We start from the raw sequence: 26,011 nt of genomic DNA, 5'->3' as shown, positions 1-26,011 counted from the left end.
GAAAAGAAATTGATAGTTCGTTCTGTTTTGTTATATTTTAATTAAGAAGTTACAATTGATGGGCAGTATCTTTCAATTTAGCCTCTTATTAAAATCCCACACTGTAAGCAATTTGGGTCACTGAGGTATTTTAATTTATTATTATTGGCCCCTCCCCTAGAAGGCTTTTAAAAGGCCTAATGTTTAAAAGTATCCATGTTACAAAACAAAATCGAAAACAAAGTCAAACTGAAAAGGCAATTCAAATCAACAATTTTAGAAAGGCTTTTTAATTTACAAGAAAACTAAGTTGAGTTAGAGTGCTAAGACACAGAACTTATTTCTTTGAACTTACTTCTCCTAGTACTCCAGTCTGTAGCATAAATTTCATGGTTTCTAGATTTTTTATTGGTAGAGCATTACCCCCAAATTGGTATGCTTTATAAACTCAGCCTTACCCTACCCCTCTGGTCAGACAGATACACATTTGTCACGCACGCTCCCGTGGACCTCATTTTCAGCTGGCCGTGGGTTAATTTCTGACATGAAGAAAAGCAGTGAATGAATGAAACGTCATGCCTACACACCTCTTTACTCTGAGGCTGGCTCGCCAGCACAGCTGTGGCAGGCTCAGTGGTGGCAGGCTCAGTGGCAACAGCATCAGCATCAGCAGGAAACTGAGTGGAAGGGAATAGATTCGTGGAATTGCCACATGGCTCATTAATCTCATTTACACTGATATAGCCCTAAAAGGAGGAATTCAGAAGTTAAACACAAAGAGAGCAAAAGCCGAGGCATGCGAGAGTATTAATGTCCCCAGTACAATGAAGTTAGCTTAGAGCGGCACAGCCAGATATCTGTGGTATTATCAAATGTTTCATTAAGGGAATACTCAGCAATTAAAATGGATTTACATTGCTTAATCTTGAAAATTGGCATTTGAAGCATTAAACATAATTTTTCTGATGCAATCAAGATAACTGTATTATAAATAACCCAAAACCTTCTATTTTAAAATATCCAGAAGTATCAGCATTCATTCTGTTGATGGATTAAGGTTGTCACCACATATACATTTAAAGTAATAACACACCAAAAAATCCAAGATGTAAAATTGACAATGCAATCACTCACTCCCTAATTAAAGAGACTTTTCCACAAATCTTCATTCTTAGATTTTCACCGTTTCTGTTTCCTGATGAATTAGAGTGTGAGGAAAATGGGCTGAGGGCTACTGGGTTTTACACTAAGCAAACATTTATAAAACGGTAATTATTTATAGTGGGTTCTAGCTTTTGGGCATCTCAACCAAATGAGAATAAAAAGAACACTGTCCTTTCATGCAGGTGAGCCTTCCCTAGCAAAACAAATGTGTGCACGCGCACACACACACACACACACACACACACACAGAGTCCTAAGGTGGAGTTGCAACCAGGGTATGTTTCAATTCAAGGCAGCCTCCCTAACCCCCATCTCTACCCATAGGACAGAGAATTTCCAGTTACTTTTGAACTCAATAATTCAGTTCTGGCTTCAGCTTAGAGAAAATACAAAATACCTGAGAAACAGAACTCCTGAATCTGTGGAAAAGGCACTTGTCAATTTTCATGGAAACTATGCAGACCAATCATGATTTTCACCACCCCAATAAAACAGTGTGAAAAAACTATATAAAATAACATTTCTCCTTTAAAGGTGAAATTGAGTTAAATTTGACATAAAGATTCTTCTACGAGTCCATCAATTCTTTTACAAATTTTAGGCTGGAAAAAAAAACACCTTGATTTTTGGTAAAAACCCTGAAAGGACTGATAATAAAGTGGAGAATGCCAGAGTTGACTGTTTATAAATTGGATGTGTCAGAGACTTGCACTTCAGAAGGCAGGACAGATATCATGTAAAGTTTTATAAGGTTAAACTGAAGAAAAGAAGTAGTCAACTAGGGCAAGTTCATTCAATATGTAATACTGAATCAGAAAATGAACAATTTTGGGTTTTTCTTTTGCTCAGTTAATAGTAGACTATTTTGAAGCCAAGTTTTAATTATTTATGTGAGTTATAAACCATACAACTTAATTAACTGCTTCAAAAATGTAAACTGCTTTAAAACCTGGGAGGTCTTTAAAATAGGTTATAAATCAATCACCCCTTTAAAAAAGAAAAAAAGAGAGAGAATGAGAGAGGAGGAGAAAAAAAAAGAAAACCATCTTGTGAGTCAAGTCTGCTTTGTACAGGAAAGTGAACACACAGCACAACTGCCATGTGTTCTCATAGCAACTCATTGTTTTACTCAACAAGCAGAAGAGTTGTAGATACACAACAATAGTGAAAAAAACTAAATGTGCTTCTGACATCAGAATGTCTGCAGGAAATAAACACCAACTCATTAACAGAAAAGGAAAGACTTCATTCTTCTATTAGGAGACGGAGAGACTTTAGAGCCGATCTAATTCATCTGGATGCCATAAGCTCTTCAAACTCTGTATGTCCAGAGTCAACTCCAAATCTTCCCTCTTAAACAATTCCTTCCCCAGTCTTCCCTATCTCACTAAAAGGTGCTTACCATATACTTCATTACTCAAACTGGAATAATGGCATGATTCCGGACACCTTCATTTATTTACTTCATCCCAACATCCAATCTATCAGCAAGAACTGTCAACTCTGCCTCCAAAATATCTGCTAATCCAGCTAACTCCTTCCATCTCTCTGCCATCCTCCAATTCAAGCTGCCAGCCTCTCTAGCCTATGCTACTGCAATCATCTCCACAACAATTTCCCTGCATCTGCTTCTCTTACTCTATGATCCAGCAGTCACAGAGCAGCCCAGAGTGATCTTTAACAAATGGATAACAAATGTTACCTCCCTGCTTAAAACCACTTAAAGGCCTCCCACCACACATGAAGTAGACCACATTTCTTTAACAGACTCACAAGACCTGCTCTTACCCACCTTGCTAACATTATCTTAGGCCATGACATTCTATTCACAACCACGCTTTGTTCGTTGAACCTGACAGTTCCATGTTCTGAATAATGAAAAGAAATTATGAAACTCAATGATCTAACAAAGTTTTGGAAAAAATATTTCACAAAATGATTCTGAGGTACATATACAGTCACACTTATTATTGTGATGAGCATTTTGCTTCATATACTTATACACACAAAAATATTTTCTACGTAAGAATCCTAACTCCACTGTCTAAAGGGTTTTTTTTTTTTTTTTTGATTATGCAAACACTTATGTAGAAGCAAGCTTTTCTTTTAGCTTTTTAGAAAAACAATAAATATAAGGAATATAAATATAGGCCCGGTGTGGTGGCTCATGCCTATAATCCTAGCACTTTGGGAGGCCAAGGCAGGCAGATCACCTGTGATCAGGAGTTTGAGACCAGCCTGACTAATATGGTAAAACCCCATCTATGCTAAAAATACAAAAATTAGCCGGGTGTGGTGGCGGGCGCCTGTAGTCCCAGCTACTCAGGAGGCCAGGACAGGAGAATGGCGTGAACTCAGGAGGCAGAGGTTGCAGTGAGCTGAGATGGTGCCACTGCACTCCAGTCTGGGTGACAGAGTGAGACTCCGTCTCAAAAAATATATATATAAACTATTTTTTTCTCAGCTATAATTTTCCAAATTAGAGTTAAAATATTCCCCCAGCGTAGCAGTGTAGCTCCTTAAGATATCTGGTGGGGAAAGTGGTGATGGGGACTGGGGAAAGGTGGATATTAGAGATAAAGAGTATGTACAGTTTACTGTAAATAGGACTTTCCAGTTTACAGTGGAAAATGGCAGAAACAACAGTTGGTGGGGTGGAGAGATAGGGAAAAGAAAGAAACCAGACCACCTTCTAAACTGTTTGCAGGCATTTTCATGTTCTACAAGACTCAGGAGAAGGAGAAGCAAAATAACAGAGGGGAGGGAGAAAGGAGACTCAGGAAGGAAAAAGGAGAATTTTAAGACTCATCTTGGTCTGGATCTTCAAGTTTTTGAAACACCAAATTAACCCACAATGTCACTACCCAGCAAAGTAGACACACACACACACAATGTGCATCCGCATTAGACACAAGAATAATCTCTGAAATCCCCAAAGCATACATAATGAAAGGCGGGGAAACCATCCAAGCATTGAGTGCTTTCATAGGTCCTTTGAGTTAGTATTTTTATTATTCAGCTAATCACATAAAGCTGAGATACACCTCCTGATTTCTAAGGCAATATAAAGTGACATGTAAAATCATAGCTTACCTCTTTTAAAGTATTGGGGTTAACAGGAAACCCTTTCCCCCCAGAGAGGCTGGAGTATTTCTTTTCCAAATTACAAAGATTCTCCTTTTCCTGAAGGAATACAAAACCCATTAAACTTAAAAGCCAACCTTGGATACAACTGAGAAGCACAGTGACTTTGCATTAGAGACTAACATCAGTATCTCACATATTTCCCCCATTTCTATGTCCTCTCATCATACTCAGTCAAAACTTCAAATCTGTATACTAGCGGTCATCTTCTGCCAGCTGATATGCTGCATGAGTTGTTTCCAAACATACTTAGCTATATAACTTTTAATTCCTAATACATTTTATAGTTATTTAAAAATGTGTTTAAAATAAAATTTTTAAAATTTTATATAAAAATATAAAATAAATTGTATATTTTATTTTTACTTTTATATAAAAATAAAATTTTAAAAACATTATTTTCGGCCAGGTGCGGTGGCTCATGGCTGTAATCCCAGCACTTTGGGAGGCTAGGTGGGCGGATTACAAGGTTGAGATCGAGACCATCCTGGCTAACATGGTAAAACCCCGTCTCTACTAAAAATACAAAAAATTAGCTGGGCATGGTGGTGGGCACCTGTAGTCCCAGCTACTTGGGAGGCTGAGGCAGGAGAATGGCGTGAACCCAGGAAGCGGAGGTTGTAGTGAGCTGAGATTACGCCATTCAACTCTAGCCTGGGTGGTGACAGAGCGAGACTCTGTCTCAGAAAAAAAAACACACAAAAAACCATTATTTTCTAATGTCATTTTCTTTTAATCCTTCCAAGTAACACATAATTGTTGTTGATGATGTAATATCACATGATGTTGTTGATGACATAATATCTGATGATGTAATATCACAACCCAGTGGTATATTTTCTTTTGAGAACTTTATGGTGTTAGCTTTTATGTTTGTGTCTACCATTCATCTTGAATTAATTTGGTATTAAGCAACATTTATGGGTCATTTTTTTATCATGGTATAATTTGTATATATGTCCTTGCCATGGTTGGGGCTAAAATATTTTTAATTAAAAAGATAATGTGCATTCAGTGAAATGCATAGATCTTAAGTAAATAAATTTATGAGTTTTAACAAATGGAATAATATCCCAGACAAGATAAAAAGCATTTCTGTCACCCCAAACATTTCCTCATGCCCCTACCTGTCAACTTCCACCCTTTTGAGCAAGCATTGTTCTGATTTCCATGGCCTTCACACTAGTTTTGCCTGTGTTATAAAGTGTTTGCCTACTTATAAAATGTAACCACTTTATATAAATGGAATCATACAATATGCATTCTATTGTGCCAGCCCTCTTTCACTCCATGTTATAGGCATCAGTAGTTCACTGTTTTTAATTGTTGAGGAGTCCTGTATTATACGAATATACCTAACAAGTTGCTTATTGATGGATATTTAGGTTGTTTCTAGTTTTGTTTTGTTTGCTACTATGGAAAAAGCTACTTCAAACAGTCTTGAACAAGTTTTATATGAAGACATGTTTTCATTTATATTGTGTAAACATCTAGAAGTGGAGTGCTGGGTCATAGATGGATGTATGTTAAAAAAAAAAAAACTTCTACAAAGTTCTCTGAAAGGACTGTATATAAGTCAGCAATGTATGAAAGTTCTAGTTGCTTCATATTCTTGTCAACATTTGAGATTTTCATTTCTTTAGTCATTTTAGTTTATGAGGTAGAATTACATTGTTGTTCTAATTCATATTTCCTTGATGACTAATGATGAGTATTTTCCCACGTAACATTTTGGTTCTTCATATATGCTCTTTTGTAAAATCTCTATTCAAGACTTTTGCCTGTTTTTTAAAAAAATTATTGGTGTATCACTATTATTATTGATGTGTAGAAGTTCTTAATATGTTCTGGATACAAGTCTTTTGTCATTTCTTTTAAAAATGTTTGCTTACTCAAGGCCATAAAAGTGTACTTTCACTCTTATATTTTCTTCTGGAAGCTTTATCATTTTAATTTTTATATTGAGGTCTCTGATATCTCTTGAATGAATTTACATATATCATATGACGATATTGAGGTTTATTTTTTTCCATGTTGACCCAGTTGATCCAGCACCATTTCTTTGAAAGATTTGTTTTGGTGCCTTTGTCAAAAATCAAAAGACAGTACGTATGTACGGGTCCATTTTTGGACTTGATAGTTCAGTTTCATTAATCTATTTAATAAATGTCTATTTGCATGGCAGCACCACCCTGTCCTTAAATGGCTCCAGAGTAAACCTTGAAATAAGAGTACAAATCCTCCAACTCTGTTCTCGTTCAAAGTTGTTTTGGCTATTCTAGGCCCTTTGCATTTTCATATGCAGTTGATTCCTATTATTGGTGGTAGCTATGTTCTATAATGTTGCCACGAACACTGAATTAGTGAATACTGAACCACTGCTCCTATAAAAAAAATACAGGGTTGGGTTCCTGCAAGCCTCTAGTCACAATATTTTCATCAACTGATCAATACTGAACTTTGTTTTATGTGTGTTTCTGTTTGAAGACACTTACTTAATATTATATTATATGCCATTATATAAGATATTAATATTAGCATATCGTATATTATTATTATTTGTATATTAAGATAGGTATTGCTGATTCATTAACCTTGTACTGACAGTCAGCAACACTATAACAGTGTGAGTGAAGTTCATCTAACACACATATTTTCTCCATAAGGCACTTCACAGCCTTCTTGCATTTAGGAGCACTTCACTGCACTTAATCACTATGCTGGGGAGGCATTTTATGCAGCAAATCACCAACAAAAAGCAAAAACATAAAAACACCGCATTAAATAATCCACAAAAATAACACTTGTTTACAGTATGAGAGGTAAAACAAGAAGGCAGGATGCTGCCTTGCTCAGCCCCAGCTGGGAATGTGCATATTGGCCAACTCAAAATTTTCACCACTCCATGCATTTCTGTGAATGACTACAAAAATGCCACAAGTCTCGATTTAGAGGTTACAAATACATTTTAGCAAGTAGACATAATCACAAATATAGAATTCCTGAATAATGAAGATCAACTGTAAATTTTCGCATCAACTTGTCAATTTCTAGAAAAAAGTCTGTTGGGATTTTGATTGGGATAAAAATGTATCTATAGATCAGTTTAGAAAAATAAAAATCTTAATACTTATAGACCACAATTTTTACAATCTAATTGTATCTCATATATTTTTAATAGGAAAATATTATATCTGTGATTGTGCTTACCCATTTTATAAAATCTATCACTAAGAGTTTTTCTCTTTTTTTGGCTAAAATTTTAAATACTAAATACTATATATTACACTATCTAAGTTAAGCTGGGCCTTTGAATATTGTGTGCCAAAGGTAAAATAGTAGTGAGGATGCTAATGGAAACAGAGCATCCCCAGAGCAAGGGATAGAGAGGGAAAATACAACTCCATTCAGAAATTTCTAGGTGGGAAAAGGGGGAAGATGGAAGTTGTTAGAAATATGCGCGAGCTGCTGGGGCACCTCAAGTGGGCTCATGATTCTGTGTGAAGGACCTATTTCCTCTCTCTTCTTTGTTTTTTGTTTTTTTTGAGACAGGATCTCTCTGTTGCCCAGGCTGGAGTGCAGTGGCATGATCTTGGCTCACTGAAACCTCTGCCTCCCAGATTCAAGCGATTCTCCTGCCTCAGCCTTCTGAGTAGCTGGGATCACAGGTGTGTGCTACCATGCCCAGCTAATTTTTTGTATTTTTGGTAGACACAGGGTTTTGCCATGTTGGCCAGACTGGTCTTGAACTCCTGGCCTCAAGTGATCTGCCCGCCTCACCCTCCCAAAATGCTGGGATTGTAGGCATGAGCCACAGGGTCAGGACTTCCCCTTTCTTCTTAACCTAAAATAGCTAAGAAGGGAATGAATACTCAATTTATTTTAGGGGGACTATGGTACAGCTTCATCCTTCAATACTTCCTTCTGGATTTGGTGTTTCTCTGCCTGCCATTCTGGGTCTATCACACATTTTCATGATCCCAAGTGTCATATTGCTAATGTAGTGGCTTAAATGCAGGGTTCAGATCGGAGACTAGCCCCATTAACTTTAACGTTTGGTGTCTTATTGCTGAAATGACACCAGGGGCCATGTCAGAGAGTTAGGCTACACACCTTGCTTTTCTATGTCTTTGGGCAAAGAAATCCCTTTACAGGTAGTCACTTTAGGTGCTGGACCATAAGAGGTCACAGTCTCTTTAGTGAGGATGATCTTGCCACCCCTCGACCATACCATATGGAGTTTCTACCTACCCAATTCATTCAAACTAAACGCAACGTGACATTTGCTAGAAAGACTCGTGTACAAATAATTGGAGTTCAAAACATCAGATCAGCTGGGCCAAAATATTTGACAGTAGTAAAAAGAACATTTTTCCTTAAGTCTACCCTAAATTGGTGTTAGAATGCATTTTAACTATTTGATGAATGGTATGACTTTTTTTAAAAAGAGGAAAATAATCATTTAAAAATATAGACTTTCCATCGTTAAGATTTTTACAACGTGAAAAAAGCATGAAGAAAACATCCTTGCTTATTTTCTGAATGGTAGTTAATAGTTCATAGTATCCTCTTACTAATGTGGAGGATTAAATTAAAAAGTATATAAAAATCTTCCTTAAATTGTATAGGCAGTCACTATTAAAAGGTGTTTACTTTAAAAGGAGCAATTTCCCTAAATTTGGAACCTATGTTTTACTGTAGCCAGTGCTGAAAAGGAAATACTTACTCTTTGTAACATCATTATTAAATTATTCTTTTCTTTCACAAAATGATCTTGTTCTCTCTGAGCCTGCTGAACAATGTGATTGGCTTGCTTTTTCAATGCAGAAATTTTTTCCTGGAGGAAAAGAGATGATCATAGGAAGATGTACATTAGACACTCAAAGGTTTGCCAGTCTGTCCTAGAAAAGGGAGAAAAAAAATTTCACAACGGGAATAACAGTGACTGCATTTTAGTTGATGGTGGGCAGTGATTGTGACCAAGAGATTGTGGGGCATTTCTTTGACCTATCAGCCTCAATACTTTCTTTATTGAAGGCTAATATAGATCAACTGACTTAAAACCTATCTTGAAGAACCCAGAAGTCAACAGGAAATCTTGTTTTAGGCTATCGATGAATTATTTACAACATCTTGGGTACACCTCATGAGAAAGAAACAATGGAATTTCTTATTTAAACTGAGAGTTTAAGAAAACACCTTCTCTTATCTTTCCTTTCCTCAATTTTATTGGTTTAATACAGAGCCCTGGGTGTGATTCTAAATTCTGGAACAAAGTTGAATTCTGGGCTGGACATCTAAGTGCTAAGGGTTGGGTGGAGTCAGTAGTAATCCACACGGCATTCTACTTCTAATGGTAATAAGCTATCAGCCAGTTTTGAGAACTACTGAAAACAGAGAAAAATCCAAAATAGACTTTGTTCACAGAATTATTCTGAACCCAGTTACTATGATCGCAGAAAGAAATAATTTAAAACCAATATCTGAATTCCTGATTTTCTATGCCTTGGTTTTCACATGAATGAAACAATGAGGTATTATTCATAAATGAATCTACAGTATTATGCAACAAAAGTGTACTGTGTCTCAATTTGTCTAATTTGGAACACCACTTGCCACATACATGGCAGACTCTGTAATCTGCCAAATGTGATATTCAGACAGACATATGGCATAGCTATGTTATGCAGAAGAATATTTTGATTTTTCACATTGAATGACACCTGGCAAAAGTACCTTTCTAGAAACGATGTTCCGTTGATATTCAGCAACTTCACGCAGGAGCTGTTGAGTCAAGTTCTCCTTTTCTTCATCTAGACGGCTCTCATGTTCAAGCTGCTGGAACTCCAGGTCTTCAAAGTGTTTGCTTTCAACATCCAACAGGTCAGCATCCTTTGGAGAAAAGGGAATGAAAACAAGACACACTGAGATAACTACCACCTTCTTAATGTGAAGAAACATTTATTAAAAGCTTTGGTCCAAGATATCTTTCCAATTACAATATTGACCAGGGTTAGAACATAACACTCTCTCGGAGGTAAATCCCAGAACGTGACTACTAGAGGGACTCGAAAGGGGTGTGGTGGGGTGGGCAGCATTTATTTCACCCTCAGTTTTAGATTTCTCTGGAGGTAATAATTCTTGCGTTAAACCCACTGGGTGGCTTTAAAATGAAGAAGGAAATATAAAAACAACTCAGTAAATAATCTAAACATAATCTGCAGTCCAAAGGTGTAACATAGTGTTACAAGAAAATTCTTCTTGGCCTGGCGTGGTGGGTGGCTCATACACGTAATCCCAGCACTTTAGGAGGCCGAGGTCGGGGGGATCGCCTGAGGTCAGGAGTTTGAGACCAGCCTGGCCAACATGGCAAAACCCTGTCTCTATTAAAAATACAAAAATTAACTGGACGTGGTGGTAGGCACCTGTAGTCCCAGCTACTTGGGAGGCTGAGACAGGAGAATCACTTGAGGTGGAGGTTGCAAAGAGCCGAGATTGTGCCATTGCACTCCACCCTGGGCAAGAAGAGTGAAACTCTGTCAAAAAAAAAAAAAAAAAAAAAAAAAAAAAAAGGAAGGAAGGAAAGAAAGGGAAGGGAAGAGAAAGGAAGGGAAGGGAAGGGAAAGGAGCAATCTCTTCTTTTCCTCAATTTTTCATATAAAATAGGACTAATATGGAGACTAAAGAGTCAAAAGTTGGCACACATACAGACCAGAGGTATCTAAGAGGGATACATGCATCCCAGATGGCACACAACACAATCTGCTGGACTGTGCAGAAACAAATTAGACTCCCTTCATACTTGTTTTTAATTGTTTATTTTCTTTTTCAGTTTCTCAACAAATGTTTTCTAATGTATACACAAGTAGCAGAATATGTATACATGATTTTAAATATATACATTTTTTGGGTATGCACACTATATATATTTATAATAATATGGATTATGTATCATATATCTACAAAGGAAATGCATGCTCTAATAATTTTATTAAAGGGATAAGCAATCAAAAAACTTCTGGATATGGGCTGTAGGTGATGAGGATGTGTCAGTGGAGGTTTAGCAATTGTAACAATTGTACTGCTCTGGTGGAGAATGCTGATGAGGGGAGCCTATGCACGTGTGGGGGCAGAAGGAATATGCGAAATCTCTGTAACTTCTGCTGGGTTTTGCTGAAAATCTAAAACTCCTCTAAAAAATAAAGTCTGTTTTTTAAAAAACTGGAAATTGAGGTTTTAAAGCCAGGGTTCTATGAATCCATTAAAAATAGGTACACACCTTTTTACTGGAAAGTGTAAACCAAGCTTTTATGAGGCACAAAGGGTGACTCAAAAGGTTAAACACCACCACTCTCAGAATAATCTTGAGGACATTTAAGGAAGATTGGAAATCATGAAAATCAGATGGTCTAGAAAAAGCATTCTCTAACCTATGAGGTATTTGAAAACAGGAATATATTTATGCATCTGCATTCATGCAGAGATTGATGCATGTTGTATAGATTCTTCTCTAATATACTTTTTGTTTAAACACCCTCTTATTCTTGGAGTCTTTAACATGATTTATAAATGGGGTATGTTTAGGAGATTTCTTTTTCTTTTCCTTTTTTTTTTTTTTGGGGGGGGAAGACGGGGTCTTGCTTTGTCACTCAGGCTGGAATGCCTTGGCACAACACAGCTCACTGCAGCCTTGACCTCCCAGGATCAAGCAATCTTCCTGCCTCAACCTCCCAAGTGGCTGGGACCACAGGTGTACTCCACCATGCCTGGCTAATTTTTGTACTTTTTTATAGAGCGGGGTTTTGCCATATTGCCCAGGCTGGTCTCAAACTCAAGCAATCCACTCACGTCAGCCTCTACTCACCTGGATCTACTCACCTGGGATTATAGGTATAAGCCACAGCCAGATTTTTTTTTACAAATATAACCTATATATAATCTATGTCCAAAAGGAAGAGGCAGCTGGGCTCTATGGCTCACAGGTCTACATAACTAACATAACCAAAGCAATTTTTTGGTTGTTCTTCAATCAAATCATCAAAGAGAGTTGAATAAATAATTATATGCTAAGTTATCTCTATATCAATATTCAATCCCACCCCCACTCTGGTTTTCATATTAATGATAAAGCAAGCTTTTTGATAAAATGAAATGTATTTCTATCTTCTGCAATGACTTTTACTCTAGGGATGATTCATAGAAGAGCTATTAGCTACTGAGTAATTACAACTGATAATACGTATAGCAACAAGACCATCATGTTAACGCAGACTGAATTCTCAAAGCTTAAGAGCAGGAAAAACACAATTTGAAAAACATATTCAACATTTCTTAACACTTCTTTACATTTTATTTGGCTCCAAAAAAATATACACTCAATTTCAAATGTTTGGTTGACATTTCAAGTTTATCAGACATTTCAAATTTATAACTTCTGAAAGAATTAATGAATTAAAAGAATTAAGGAATTAAGAAATAACTCAAGTGTTAGGTCTTAAAACAATATCTTCTGTTTTGAAATAATGCACTGGCTGACATATAGGCACATACACTCAAGTTCTTAAGATCTTCCAATTAAGCTTGATTTGTGGCCAAAGATTACTGAGATTTAAAAAAAAGGAATAAGCCCTTTTTCTGGCTTATAAGTAATCTCCATTCAAAGTGGCCATATGGCTTTTAATATATACACTTTGCTAGTCAGTTGCTTACTCCACATCTGGTTAATATGCAATATATGTTATTTTAACCCTGCACGAAAGTCAAAGAATCGTTCATTTATTTGTAGTAAATACTTAAACCACTGTAATAACCACTGAAAATAATGGCACACTAGGTAAGAAAGTTGAAAATTAAACTAAGCTCAGCATCAGACTCCACTGATGCAATCATCTGATCAAGTTATCTAAACCACCAAAACGTGTGTATATAAACTTACATCTTAAACAAAAAACTATTAGAGAGGGAATAAAAACTTTTACAAGATTTTATGTATGAATAAAAAGTCTGGGAATGGAATTTGGGGGCAGGAATAGTTTAATTGAGCACAGAATAATATATACAGGAAGTTCAAAGTGAAGTATGTATGACTAATTGAATGAAAATTTAACTGTACTTCACTCACTAAAAGAGTGTTACAAATCTCTACTGGCTGGCAAGCTCAAAGGCCAGGCACGAAAGGACCTAAAACAGCTGCACTAAAGGAAATTCTGTGCAATTTCTTTTTTCTTTCCAGTAACTTTTAAAATAATGTATATGGCAGAAGTTTACATGCAGTTCTTTATGTTTTCTTTGCCTGATGGAGGGACAGGAAGAAGAGAATAGATGTGGTATGACCAGGAGAAATTGCAGCAATAACAGCTCATGGTCAACTCCAGAAGCAAATTTAAATGGGGCTTGGGGTTTTGTTAATTTTTACACTTTAACTACATACTTTTTGAATATGGAAAAAGACAGTTGAAATAATCTAGTCCAACCTCCTTGAGGTGATTAATACTGTCAACCTGATTGGATTGAAGGATGCAAAGTATTGATCCTGGGTGTGTCTGGGAGGATGTTGCCAAAGATTAATGTTTGAGTCGGTGGCTGGGAAAGGCAGACCCACTTTAATCTAGGTGGGCACCATCTAATCAGCTGCCAGAGCAGCTAGAATATAAAGCAGGCAGGAAAAAAACAAACAACAACAACAACAACAAAAAACGTGAAAAGACTAGACTGGCCTAGCCTCCCAGCCTACATCCTTCTCCTGTGCTGGATGCTTCATATGTGTGTGTGTGTGTGTATACAGTATTAGTTCTGTCCCTCTAGAGAACCCTGACTAATATACTCCTTATTTTATATATGAGGATATTGTGGCCCATAGAAGTTGAATGACTTGTCCAAGACTAATGGATACACTGATTTTATAGCCAGTGATAGTAAAATTGTAGATCACTGAATAAAATTTTTTTAAAACATAAAGATACCAAAATCAACCATTCATTTGAGTAAATATCAAAAGCAGAAGAAGACAGTTACCCGGCTGGGATAATTTTCTTGTGCTTTTGATACTTACTCAAATAAATGTTTGATTTTGGTCTTGATTAAAAAAAATTATCCAGTGATATCTACAATTAGTAGACCTTTTTTCTATCACTGGCTCTAAAATCATTTTGTCCATTAGTCTTGGACAATTAATTCAAACTCTATGGGCCTAAATACCCTCATATATGAAATGAGAGGGTAGGATGAGATTATTTCTATTATCTCTTTCCAAATGAGATGAGTTAAATGACTCATTCTCATTTAACGTCAGCTTTCTTTTCTACACTATTAGTAACCCAGGGATTGCTTTGCTCATATCAACTACTAGATTGGTAAGGTCATGTTAACAACATACCAACCACGGGCCACAAAACTAATATCAGATGAAAATAATATTTGGACTCTAACATAATGATTTAAAGGTAGGAAGACCAGCCATAAGTCATTATGTTGCATGCACAAAATCATTCTACAATTTCAGCTTAAGTATTCAAGGCAATATGCAGTTTAATAAAATAACTTTCTTCTTATTCATTTATTTTTTACTTTGTGTGACTTACCACCTAATGAAGGTATTTATAATAAAATAAACTTTATTAAATCTAGTTTAAACGCCCAAGGGAAAGCTTTGTAGTGAAGTCATATTCTGAAGTGTTTGAAGTCTAAAGGGAGATAAGTTGTGATAACACAGAAAGTTCCTAAAGTGAACTTTAGGACTTACTTCTCATGAAATAAGTGAACTTTTTACTGATTAAGCCAAGACATTGGTGAAGGGTTATACTGGTAGTCATCCTTGAAAAACAATTAGTAGACCTCTTACTATCAGGTGAACTGCAGCCATCACAAGCCAGCTATCTCTCCTAAGGAAAGAGGTTTTATAAGAATTTTACACGCTGTTTGGAGAGGAAAAGGAAGAAGTCTCTGCTTTCAATTAATGGAAAAGACTGTCTGCATCATTTCCTTTCCTCTTTTGTAGTCAAAATCTTTGGAACATATTATGAGTTATCTTACAGAATCTAGATTAAGCTAAACAGTATTTATATTAATCATAATCCAAGTTGTGAATAGAATCTATCAATTTTTATGTGAAGCAATGTTGATAAAGAACACAATAAATGGATAACCAGAGGAAGGGAAGGACAAAATACACAACTATGCTGCTGACTGTAAATAAGGAATTACAATGACTGTGTAAAATCTTTAGTGATAAGGAGAGTTAAAAAACAGTAAGCAAATATTTAAAAAATTAGTTTTCCCATCTCTTTTGTTAACTAACATAAACACAAACAAATTACAAACTAAAATTACTTTACAAATACTAGTTTTCTTCCAATCATTTTTATCATAAAATTTTCAGAGAATTGTGACTGAGAGGCAGGAAGTTTTACCTTCTTACAACAAATTCAGCTGTACACAATAAAAGGAGTAAAGGGAAGACACGTAAAACTTTTTTGCTCCAACATTGTAAGAAATAAATACTAAAACTATTATGCTGCAGTTTAAACAGCTGCATTGGATTATCATTATTAAGATGTTCTCAACTTCTACAATACACTGAAAAGCTTTAACTGTTATTTTTTCACCTAGCAATGTTCTCAGAGGTAGCAAATATTTTTGTATTAAAGATCATCTTAAGAATGTTTAAGGATGTGCTATCTCAATAAATTTTTCAACCTCCCCATTCCCAAGAAGGTACAAACACAATAATATGGATGAAACTAGCTTGTTATACTCAGGTAGAATCATAAATTGCTACTCACTTAGGACAAATTACTATTATGTGACTCTTTCAGATATCTAAGACTGTTAACGACTGCTTCCCCAGAGGGAAGCAGTTTACTGGGACTGCTGTTCAAAGGAAATGACCCAGTTGCCAAGAGGCTATGAAATATTAAGTGGCTGCGCCAGTGTTTGTGAAACTATCCACCTAGGAAGTCTTGCTTTCAGAAGATAACCAATGTGGTTGTGTTAAACACTGCCAACCTTAAAGATTGGAGAATAACTTGATAAAGCTTAACTAGAAAGTCTATGCTGCATTAAGTTCTTAAAAATTATGAAGCTCACATGAGATGTTGGGGGCATTAGTGATGCCCCACATCTTGGGTCTTGGTATTTAATTGTTGTGATTGGGCTAATTAGTTCAATGTCACTAACCAGCAGAAAGAAAAGGAAAAACAAAAGAACAGCTGCTGGTGGGGAGCAAATCAGAAAATAGGATAATTTGGGGACAAGAGTCTAAAATCAAGCTAAAGAACAAAACATTCAAGGGTAAACAGGATTCATGATGCAGCAGAGAATGCAGGGGAAGAGGTCAGTTAATACAAATGCTACCATGTTGATGTTGGTTACAAATCAGAAATAGCTTCTTTTGTCACAGACACACAAAAAATGACTCCAGAAATAGTTTTGCATTATAAATTAGGAGAAGGATTCTAACAAGGAATTTTAAAAACTGATTAGCATGGAATAATATATACTGTTAGCATGCATATTTCCATTTAAACATATCTAATGACTAGAACTTATGCAAACTTACGCTATATGAAGTAGTAAGTCACAGGTAAGTGGCACTTAAGTGAAAAACAAAAACGAAAAGCAAAATAACTGGTGCATTCCTGTTTGCTACTGACCCTCTTCAGTTGTTGTTGTAACTGTTCCCTCATGGACTCAGGACAATTGTCCAGCTGGGTCTTCTGCTCGGAGTAAAGCTCCTGAAGCCTCTCTAGTTTTTCCCTTTCAGCATCAAGCTTTACCTTCTCCTGAAGTTCAGAAACCAGAAAATAGAATAGAAATTACCTTCACACCCCAAGCAGGTGCTAGTGAACATTTCTCAAGGATAACACAAACAAACATACACGAACTCTGGACATTCTATGAATGTAGAAACATATCTTGTTAGTGGCTAGGATAAAGGGATATAAGTGGAAGTTAAGACAAAGGGACTGGGTTTCTGCATTCTCAAAGCACAGTCCACTTCATGGCAATGACTCCCGCTTTCCTTCCCTCCCTCCTTCCTGCTACCATGTTACAAAAGCAGGGGAAGCAATGGTCATGTTGAGTGTTGGTCACTGGCCAACAATAAAAGAAATGCCAAGCAAATTCATAAGCAAGACTTGCCAAGAGTCACCTGTCAGAGAACCAGACAAAGGAAAGAGGGCATTTGCCTCAAGGACTGTCATAGCCTAACTTGCTCAAGGCCTTCGCATGGCAAGTTTTGGAATTTCTTGGTTTTGTTCTCAGGTTAGAGGAATTCTAGGTGTATTAATTGACAGCCCCATCATCTGAAACAGTTCTAGCTATTTGGAAAACTTCAGAACTTACAGAGTTAGAAAATCTTAATCCAGAGAGATTATTCAAGGACTGAGAGAGCTAGTAAAACTGCAAGACAGACAAAGCAGCAAGGGGGAGGCATAGGCAGCTCAGACACACCAAAAACGTGACAGGGACTGTGGAAATACAGACTTTCCCACAATGACTGACATACAAATAAACTGAAACACGGACTGTGAAAAAAGAAAAGAGTCAGAGAAGAAAGGAGAAGGAAGAGAATACTAAATCCCTTCCAAGTCACATGTGCCAATGAGACACTGGACATTCCCCAGGACATAACAGGCAAATACTCTAATACAGTGATTACACGGCCTTACAATGCTACCTCTTAAATTAAGAAACAAAACTTCAGTTTGTTTGGTGCCAGTCTTCCCAACCTGTGTTCTTTTTATGATGCTCTGAACACTTGAAACAAATTTTAGATGTGTTTTTTCCTTGTGTAACACCATCAGCCTGAACAAAAGCACTTTATGAAGCACTTTGACAATCTGACCTTTGGTAAGTGAAATGACCCCCACTTTCTCTTCCTTATATTCCTTTCATATAAACTGGCAGGAACAAAACTAGCTTCTAAGCACATCACAGAAGGACTCTTTTTAAGGATATTCCTCCGAAATAGTCCTGTGAAATTATCCTTACTACGTTTTATCAAAATGGCCATGATTTCTTATGTGTAAAAGATGTTACGGTCCAAATCTAAAACTACATGACATCAATACCAGTTCACTTGAGTCTCCATTTTTGACTTAAATTTAGAAATGTATATTTGGCTTTAGAAATGTAATTATCTTAAAATAATTAAATTCAGAAGTCATAAACCTGAGACCCCTACTTCATATATCAATCTAACATGGTTCTGTAACAACTTAAAACTTTAACAGACTACAAAGAAAATTTCTTTGATCTTCAATGGTAAGTTTGCTCACTGTACACACTAATTGTGCAAGAGTTAGAGAAAGCAATGGCATTGTTAACAGAAGAAAGGATGCCCACGTGTGCTAACCCATAGTAAAACTGAATATACTAGCACCGTTAGATTTAGTCTTAGTTTCAGAATTATTTTTTTCCTTAATAAAACCAGCAATACAGAATACTTGTCCTTTGGCTAAAAAAAGGTGTTCTTTCCTATGTGTGTGCATCAAAGATTGCCCTATTTACACAGCAAAATAATTTTATCCCAAGAGTTCTATTTCTAGGTACTGCATCACCAGTTTGCAGCAACTCTACTTCCAAATGGAAAGCTAAAAAGTAATTAAAAAAAGAAGACTACACATTATAATTTAATAGCACATGTATAAAGCCCTAAAATTTAAAGTTATCTTCGATAGAAAACACTGATACGATATTGATAATACAGAAAGCCACTGGCCTAAAACACAGGTCTCAAATCTGAAGAAATAGCAAAAGTATTCCTGACGCTCTCAAATGTTTGTATTGTGAATAATAAACTCAAATCAACAACTAATAAAAAAAATCTTCATGCCGATAATCCCAGCACTTTGGGAGGCCAAGGCGGCCGGAACACGGGTCAGAAGATCGAGACCATACTGGCTAACACAGTGAAACCCCATCTCTACTAAAAAATACAACAACAACAAAATTAGCTGGGCGTGGTGGCAGGTGCCTGTAGTCTCAGTTACTCAGGAGGCTGAGGTAGGAGTATGGTGTCAACCCAGGAGGCAGAGCTTGCAGTGAGCCAAGATCGCATCACTGCACTCCAGCCTGGGTGACAGAGCAAGACTCTGTCTCAAAAAAAAAAAAAAAAAAAAATTCTTACATTTAAGTAGCGCCTTACTTCCAAGGTGCTCAAAAATGTTTCGTAATTCATGCAAGGGGTCATCTGGAAGAATATGCAAGCAAGCACTATTAGAACTTTCTGCAGCTTCTCTGCTTATCAGTAATGCTGTGACCACTACCTGGGTCCCAGAGCAAAAGCTCAGTGGGGCCAAAGCTAGGGCAAAGGAAGTAAAGGGGAAGGATGAAAGAAGACCAGTGGCAGGTGGGCCCAGCTGTAAATCACAGAGGACCACAGAGGTGATATAACTCCTGTGAGTGCCAGAAGTAGACCAACTTTGAGCCAGAAAGAAATTAATATTCCTCTATTCTATTTATTGCCCAGGAAGTTGTTAAAGGAAAATTAGCTCTAGGCAAGCAGTTAATTAGAGCTGAAAGTTTCACCTTCTACAGTGAATGTAAAATAGATGGCATTTGAGGGTTTAGGGATTCTTGCTTTTTAAATGCAAAATACTAAGATTGAGGTTATTCCATTCTTCCATATTTAAATTGGTAAACTCACCTATTCTAACTACAATAGGCACAATAATATTTTCCAAACACCAATTGGGGAGAGAATATAACTTTTTAAAAAAGATTCATAAATGTACTTTCAGGAAAAAAAAATGAATTAAATTTTTTTTTTTTTTTTGAGATGGAGTCTCGCTCTGTCACCCAGGCTGGAGTGCGGTGGCGCGATCTCGCGATCTCGGTTCACTGCAAGCTCCGCCTCCCGGGTTCACGCCATTCTCCTGCCTCAGCCTCCCGAGTAGCTGGGACTACAGGCGCCTGCCACCACGCCTGGCTAATTTTTTTTTTTTTTTTTTGTATTTTTAGTAGAGACGGGGTTTCACCGTGTTAGCCAGGATGGTCTCGATCGCTTGACCTCGTGATCCACCCACCTCGGCCTCCCAAAGTGCTGGGATTACAGGCGTGAGCCACCGTGACCGGCCAAAAAAAAAATTTTTTTTTTAAATAGTGTCTCACTCTGTCATCCAGGCTGGAATGCAGTGGTGTAATTACAGCTCACTGCAGCCTTTAACTCCTGGGATCAATTGATTCTCCCATCTCAGCCTCCCAAGTAGCTGGGACTACAGGTGCGCACCACCATACCAGATTAATTTTTTATTTTTTTATTTGCAGAGATGGGAGCCTCATTATTTTCCCCAGGGTGGTCTTGAACTCCTGGGCTCAAGTGATTTTTCCACTTCGGCCTCCTAAAGTGCTGGGATTATAGGCATGAGTCACTGCACCTAGCCTAAAATGCATTTTTAATAAATTTAACGCATTTCACTTTATTGAAAAAAAGTAAGATTAGTAGGAATTGGAACACTCCAGGAAAATCCAGATGTACAACAGGGCATTTATAAAACCACAAACAGAATGGGACTTTCCTAGAGACAGCACTGTTCTCACTTTGACTTGTCTTCTCTCGATGTACAAGCAAAATCCAGTTGGGTCACAAATTCATGCCAGTTTTGACCTACTTTGTATATTTAAGACTGATGTTTCTAGAGTTCCACATTCATATATAGACAAAGGTTAAGTTACCCATGGGTAAATTAAGGTAGAAATCAGTTTTTAAAATTAGGCCTATATTTGCTTCCACAGTGAATTGTTCGTTCATTTGCCCAATAACAATTGAAAGAAAACTAGGGGAGATGAGAGAAAAGAAAGCAATTGATTCTGTCCTCATATAGCACAGTCCAGTTAACCCATTAGAACAACGTGGAGGAGCTTTTAAATATACTATTTCCCAGGCTCCAATTTAGTTACAGATCCAGGGACAGAAGGCTTAGTAACAAGCATTTAAAATTCTCTCCAGGTTTTCTGGTATGCAGCCAGGTTGAGACCCATTGGCTTAGCCACCCAGGGTTATGCGAGAGGCAAAAGCAATGAACTACAATTTGATTTTTCTAATGAATATACAGAACATTAATACAGGATCCACCAAAAACTATTCTTAAAATATTTGGTCCCAATGCCTTTACTTTACAGTACAAAAGCCCTCGCTTACAAATAATATCCCAATTGTCAATTTTTTACATTTAAATTAAATGTCTCAAGTAACCCCAACAAAAACTGTGACAGATTCCAGTATGCAATATTCATATAGACAAGGATGATACATTTCAAATTCAGAGGCAAAATATTTATCATTTAACCATACAAATGATCAGGATTGTTAAAAATTTAAAGAATGTGAACTTGCACACGACTTCCCAATAATCTTGAATGATCTTAAAAATGCAAGGCTTGTCAAAAGACTACTTATTCTGCTAGATCTCATGGTTAGAAGAAAATGACATAAATTTTCTCTCTTCTAAGTTGTATTACTGAAGGAATAAACAAATTTAATTTGCTAACTCTTTGGAGTTTCAATACTACACAGAATATTCTAGAATACCAATTAAAAAATCATTTTACCATATTGAAGTGTGCAATACTTGATAAACAGATGGTTCAAGGTTACAAATGTATTAACTTGTAGGGCTGCCAGATAAAACAGAAGACATTCAGCTAAATTGGAATTTCAGATGAATAACAAATGACTTTAATGTTAAGTATGTCCCAATTATTGCATGGGACATAATTACACTACAAAACGATTCTCTGTTTGTCTGAAATGCAAATGTATCTGAGGTTCTTGTATTTTTATTTGCTAATTCTGCCAACCCTGTTAGCATGATGAAGATTTTCCTAAAAATTAAAATCCACTTTTGTAATTTCCAAACTGTTTAGCACAGAACCCAGCACTCTACTCGCGCCACATTTCATTAGACATGGGATCAGATTTGGAATTGATGCAGTGATACGTTAAAATTCATAGTCTCTAAGGCTTCATTTATTTATTTGTTTGTTTATTTATTTATTTATTTATTTGACAGAGATGAGGTCTCACTGTGTTGCCTACACCGGTCTTGAACTCCTGAGCTCAAGTGATCCTCTTGCTTCAGCTTCTCAAAGTGTTGGGATTACAGGTGTGAGTCTCCATGCCTGGCCAGTCGTCATTTTTAAGGGAGGTCCATTCAAAGTCCTATCTATCTAGCCTAAAAATCCCTTTCCTTCCTGTTCCTAAACCCTGTGGCTTTGTTTGGGAGGCGGGCATCCTTATAGGTTCATAGGTTAGGCAACTATTTTAGGCCCATAATCTTTATGTGAAATTCGTTTTTAACAGCTTTATTGAAGTAGAATTCATACTCAAAAACATAGCCCATGTTTAAGCATTCCTTTTGATGAGTCTGGACATACGCATACGTCCATGATACTATGTAAGGTAGGAAGTGTTTTGGATATCTGAATATTCTGAATTTCATAGTGGTAACACAGATTATATAGCATATATTATATGACATTTCCAGTGAGATTTGGAGCAGTACCCTCTAATCAAACATGTTACTATTTCTGAAGCTGTTTATGAATATTCAACCTTACAAAATGACTTTTTTCCCCCCAGGAAACTTTTCAGATTTTGGAATTGCAGAGGAGAGATTATAGGCCTGTGTCAACAAATAATGATTGTTGAGTAACCAACCGTTCTCTGCCTCTGAAGAGGAACATCCTATATTTCTTTCTTTCTTAGATTTTTTTCCTTTGGCTTTGACATTTTAATCACACAATTAATCAATGTTTAGTATAGGAAAAACAAAAACTAGAAAATCAGAAACTCAGGACTTATGTAATCAAACAACTACCAGAAAAAAAATAGCCTCAATCTGGAATCCTATTGATTTAATCCGCAAATCCCATTATACTGTTCCACTTCCTCTGACTAGGGAGCTAACTTTGAAATGTAAGAAAGAGGCACGGGAAGGGCTGGGTCCCTGCTGCACACTGACTGTGACTTGGCACCTGTTCTGCACTCAAGAGGCATTAACACTTTGCTGAAGAATTTTGGGCTAGGCTCACTGTCTTTCCCTGGCTCCAAAGGAAGAATGGGGAGGAAGTAACAGGTACTTTGGCAAGAAAATCGTGGGAAAAAAGATTTAACCATTTAACATACAATGGTATACGCTTACTGAAGGAACATTAGGAAGTCAAAGAATTTAAGATTTCACTCAGGAACACGTTGTATGGCACAGAATGATTTAAGCTTTAGTTCAGAACTTTAAGTGTGTTTCATGTGTTTAAGCGTGCAGGCTAGGATGGCTACAAAATGGAACAATGTATCTGTGTGAAGACACAATATTTGTCCTTAAAGAAAAGGATAGTTTGAGATAAATGATTACCATCTGGGTCATGGGAAGACCCTTCGGCATGTCTATTGAATCAGAGCCTTTTCTTAACCATTTTATTTAATTTTGGTACAACTGACTTGGTTTTTGTATGCTAAAAAGCACCGATAAACCAGATAATCCAGAAATAGAAGAAATTGAAAAACTATTTTTAGTTTCAAATTTTTAATGTGGCTAGAAATAGACAAAGACAGAAAACCTACACAAACATATGCACACATCCATATCTTCTTAGCCATTCCCTAAGATCAGGCTTTGCCCTTGGAATGGGGGTGGGGAGTAGAAGGGAAGGAAGCCAGTTCCACAGTCAGCCCTTTGCCCAAGCTGGGCTTCATGGTGCTAGCGGTTTCCCTACTCTGTCACCAGGCCCATTAAATGAAAACAGTTTGTTAGACCAGAGGTCCCAATCTTCTTTCACTTGCTATAAGAAAATGTGATGTCTCTTTGCTTACTGCTTCACCAAATAAGTATACCCTCCAGGTTTATGTTCGAGTTAGACCCTTGTTTAAGCTTTGTCAATGTTCATAGCAGCTCCATCTGGGATGTGGCCACGATCTGAGAACACAACCAGCAGGTGGCAAGTATCTCAAGGTCAGATGGAAACAGGCTTATTAGTGTTCTTAACAGTGGTACCCCTAAGGGTAATAAAAGGCCAGTGCAAGAAACTGCTGCAAAAATGTTCAATAAATACCCAGTAGAACAAACTGACTATATTTTATATTTTCTATATAAGTATACCTACAGTTTATATTTTATATGGTAACATATAAATAAATACTAATCATGATAACTTACACTGAATGTGCAAAATAAAATGCATTCCTAAATCAGCTAAAAGAGGTAATACTAAAGACCAATCTTCAGAGCCAAGAAAATAACATCAGTAATTTCATATCAAAATTTGAATGCTGATGGCCGGGCTTGGTGGCTCACGCCTGTAATTCCAGCACTTTGGGAGGCCAAGGCGGGCAGATCCCCGAGGTCAGGCATTCAAGACCAGCCTGGACAACATGATGAAACCCCGTCTCTACTAAAAATATAACAATTAGCTGAGTGTGGTGGCGGGAACCTGTAATCCCAACTACTCGGAAGGCTGAGGCAGGAGAATCACTTGAACCTGGGAGGAGGAGGTTGCAGTGAGCCAACATTATGCCACTGTACTCCAGCCTGGGCAACAGAGAGAGACTCCGTCCCAAAAGATAAAAAATAGAAAATAAAAGATTGAATGCTGAGGCATTCTGAGGTATTATTAAACCTTTTTCCTATGGCTCCGGCCTTTTCTCCAAAATTCTAGAGCCAGGCTTACAGGATGTACTATCAACATCTGAATCGGAGCTTGCCCAACAGAGATATCTTTTCAGGTTTTGCTTTTCTCATTCCATGGTTTATATCTGACCACAGCAACAGGTGTATGGAAAAGGAAACACGATCCCTGAGGGGAAAGGCCACTTCCTCCTTCTGTCTTACGCTTTGGCATGATGGGCTGTGTGACTACAGGACTCCTGGCATGTGCACACGGGCGGCCCAGCCCAGCTGTCCTGAAACTTGGCTGCACGTAGCTATTTGGCAGGTGTTTGGCCCAGTGTTTTGCTAAGGCCCAGCCTGGACTAGCCATTAGCAGGAAAATCCAACAACAGTATTCCCAAGCACACGGGGCAGTATCCTGGCACATGCTATGGGGTGGATAAACAGTGGATCACAGTGCCCTAGTGCCCTCCTCTATTTCACAGGCTAGAGTAGGACACAAATGTCTAGTAGGCTCAAAACAAACATACTTATAAAATGTTTATCTGTAAAAAAAGAACAACAGACAAAAATCTAACTTGAACTGGAAAGGTCTAGGAGGGCTTTTCTGAAAAACTAACACTGATCTTGAGCCCTGAAAGACAGAACCAATGAGGCATGGAATATGGGGAAGGGAATTCCAGGTAGGGGAAAACAGTATCTGCAAAGGACTGAGGTTGGGGGAGGATGAATCTTTTAACAAATAGAAAGATAGAAAGGAAGGTGACTGTGAGAGTGCTGTGAAGAATGGGAGGGTGGTGACAGAAAGGCTGGTGACAGATCACACTAGGAATTTGGATGCATAATCAAGCACAGTGTGACACAAACCACAGTAATATGGTCTAATTTCTTCTTTTTAATCACATTGGCTGCTGTGAAGAGAATGGATTGAAGGAAAGCAAGTGGAAGTGGACTAAATAAGAGATTTTCATAATAAAGAAGAGAATGCTATTAGTGGACATGCAGAGATGTTGAAGTAATTGAGAAATAAGTTGATAATCAACTGAATGTAGGGATGATAAGGAAAGACATGTCAAGATCAATTTCCAGGTTTCTGTTGAACATACAGGTGAATAGAGATG

At 37.2% G+C, this 26,011-nt stretch overlaps 1 protein-coding gene across 9 annotated transcripts in view; it reads right to left on the bottom strand.

Annotated features, from left to right (window-relative positions):
* The window catches only part of PHLDB2 (pleckstrin homology like domain family B member 2), a 235,325-nt gene that overhangs the window by 26,960 nt on the left and 182,354 nt on the right, over window positions 1-26,011 (bottom strand). For 5 of the 9 annotated variants that reach the window (XM_038003297.2, XM_038003299.2, XM_038003300.2 and 2 more), the window contains 5 exons: window positions 16,938-17,066; window positions 10,024-10,179; window positions 9,014-9,124; window positions 4,237-4,326; window positions 567-725 (listed from right to left, as the gene is read on the bottom strand). In XM_038003297.2, the coding sequence (XP_037859225.1) occupies window positions 567-725; window positions 4,237-4,326; window positions 9,014-9,124; window positions 10,024-10,179; window positions 16,938-17,066 (645 nt within the window). The remainder of the gene's footprint in view (window positions 1-566; window positions 726-4,236; window positions 4,327-9,013; window positions 9,125-10,023; window positions 10,180-16,937; window positions 17,067-26,011) is intronic. The other 4 variants (XM_073009710.1, XM_073009711.1, XM_073009709.1 and 1 more) reach the window with 3 other exon arrangements.

The sequence above is a fragment of the Chlorocebus sabaeus genome, chromosome 22, assembly GCF_047675955.1.
Source record: "Chlorocebus sabaeus isolate Y175 chromosome 22, mChlSab1.0.hap1, whole genome shotgun sequence".
Lineage (NCBI taxonomy): Eukaryota > Metazoa > Chordata > Mammalia > Primates > Cercopithecidae > Chlorocebus > Chlorocebus sabaeus.
The sequence above is the reverse complement of the archived record's forward strand: the minus strand, read 5'-3'. Positions and strand labels throughout refer to the sequence as shown.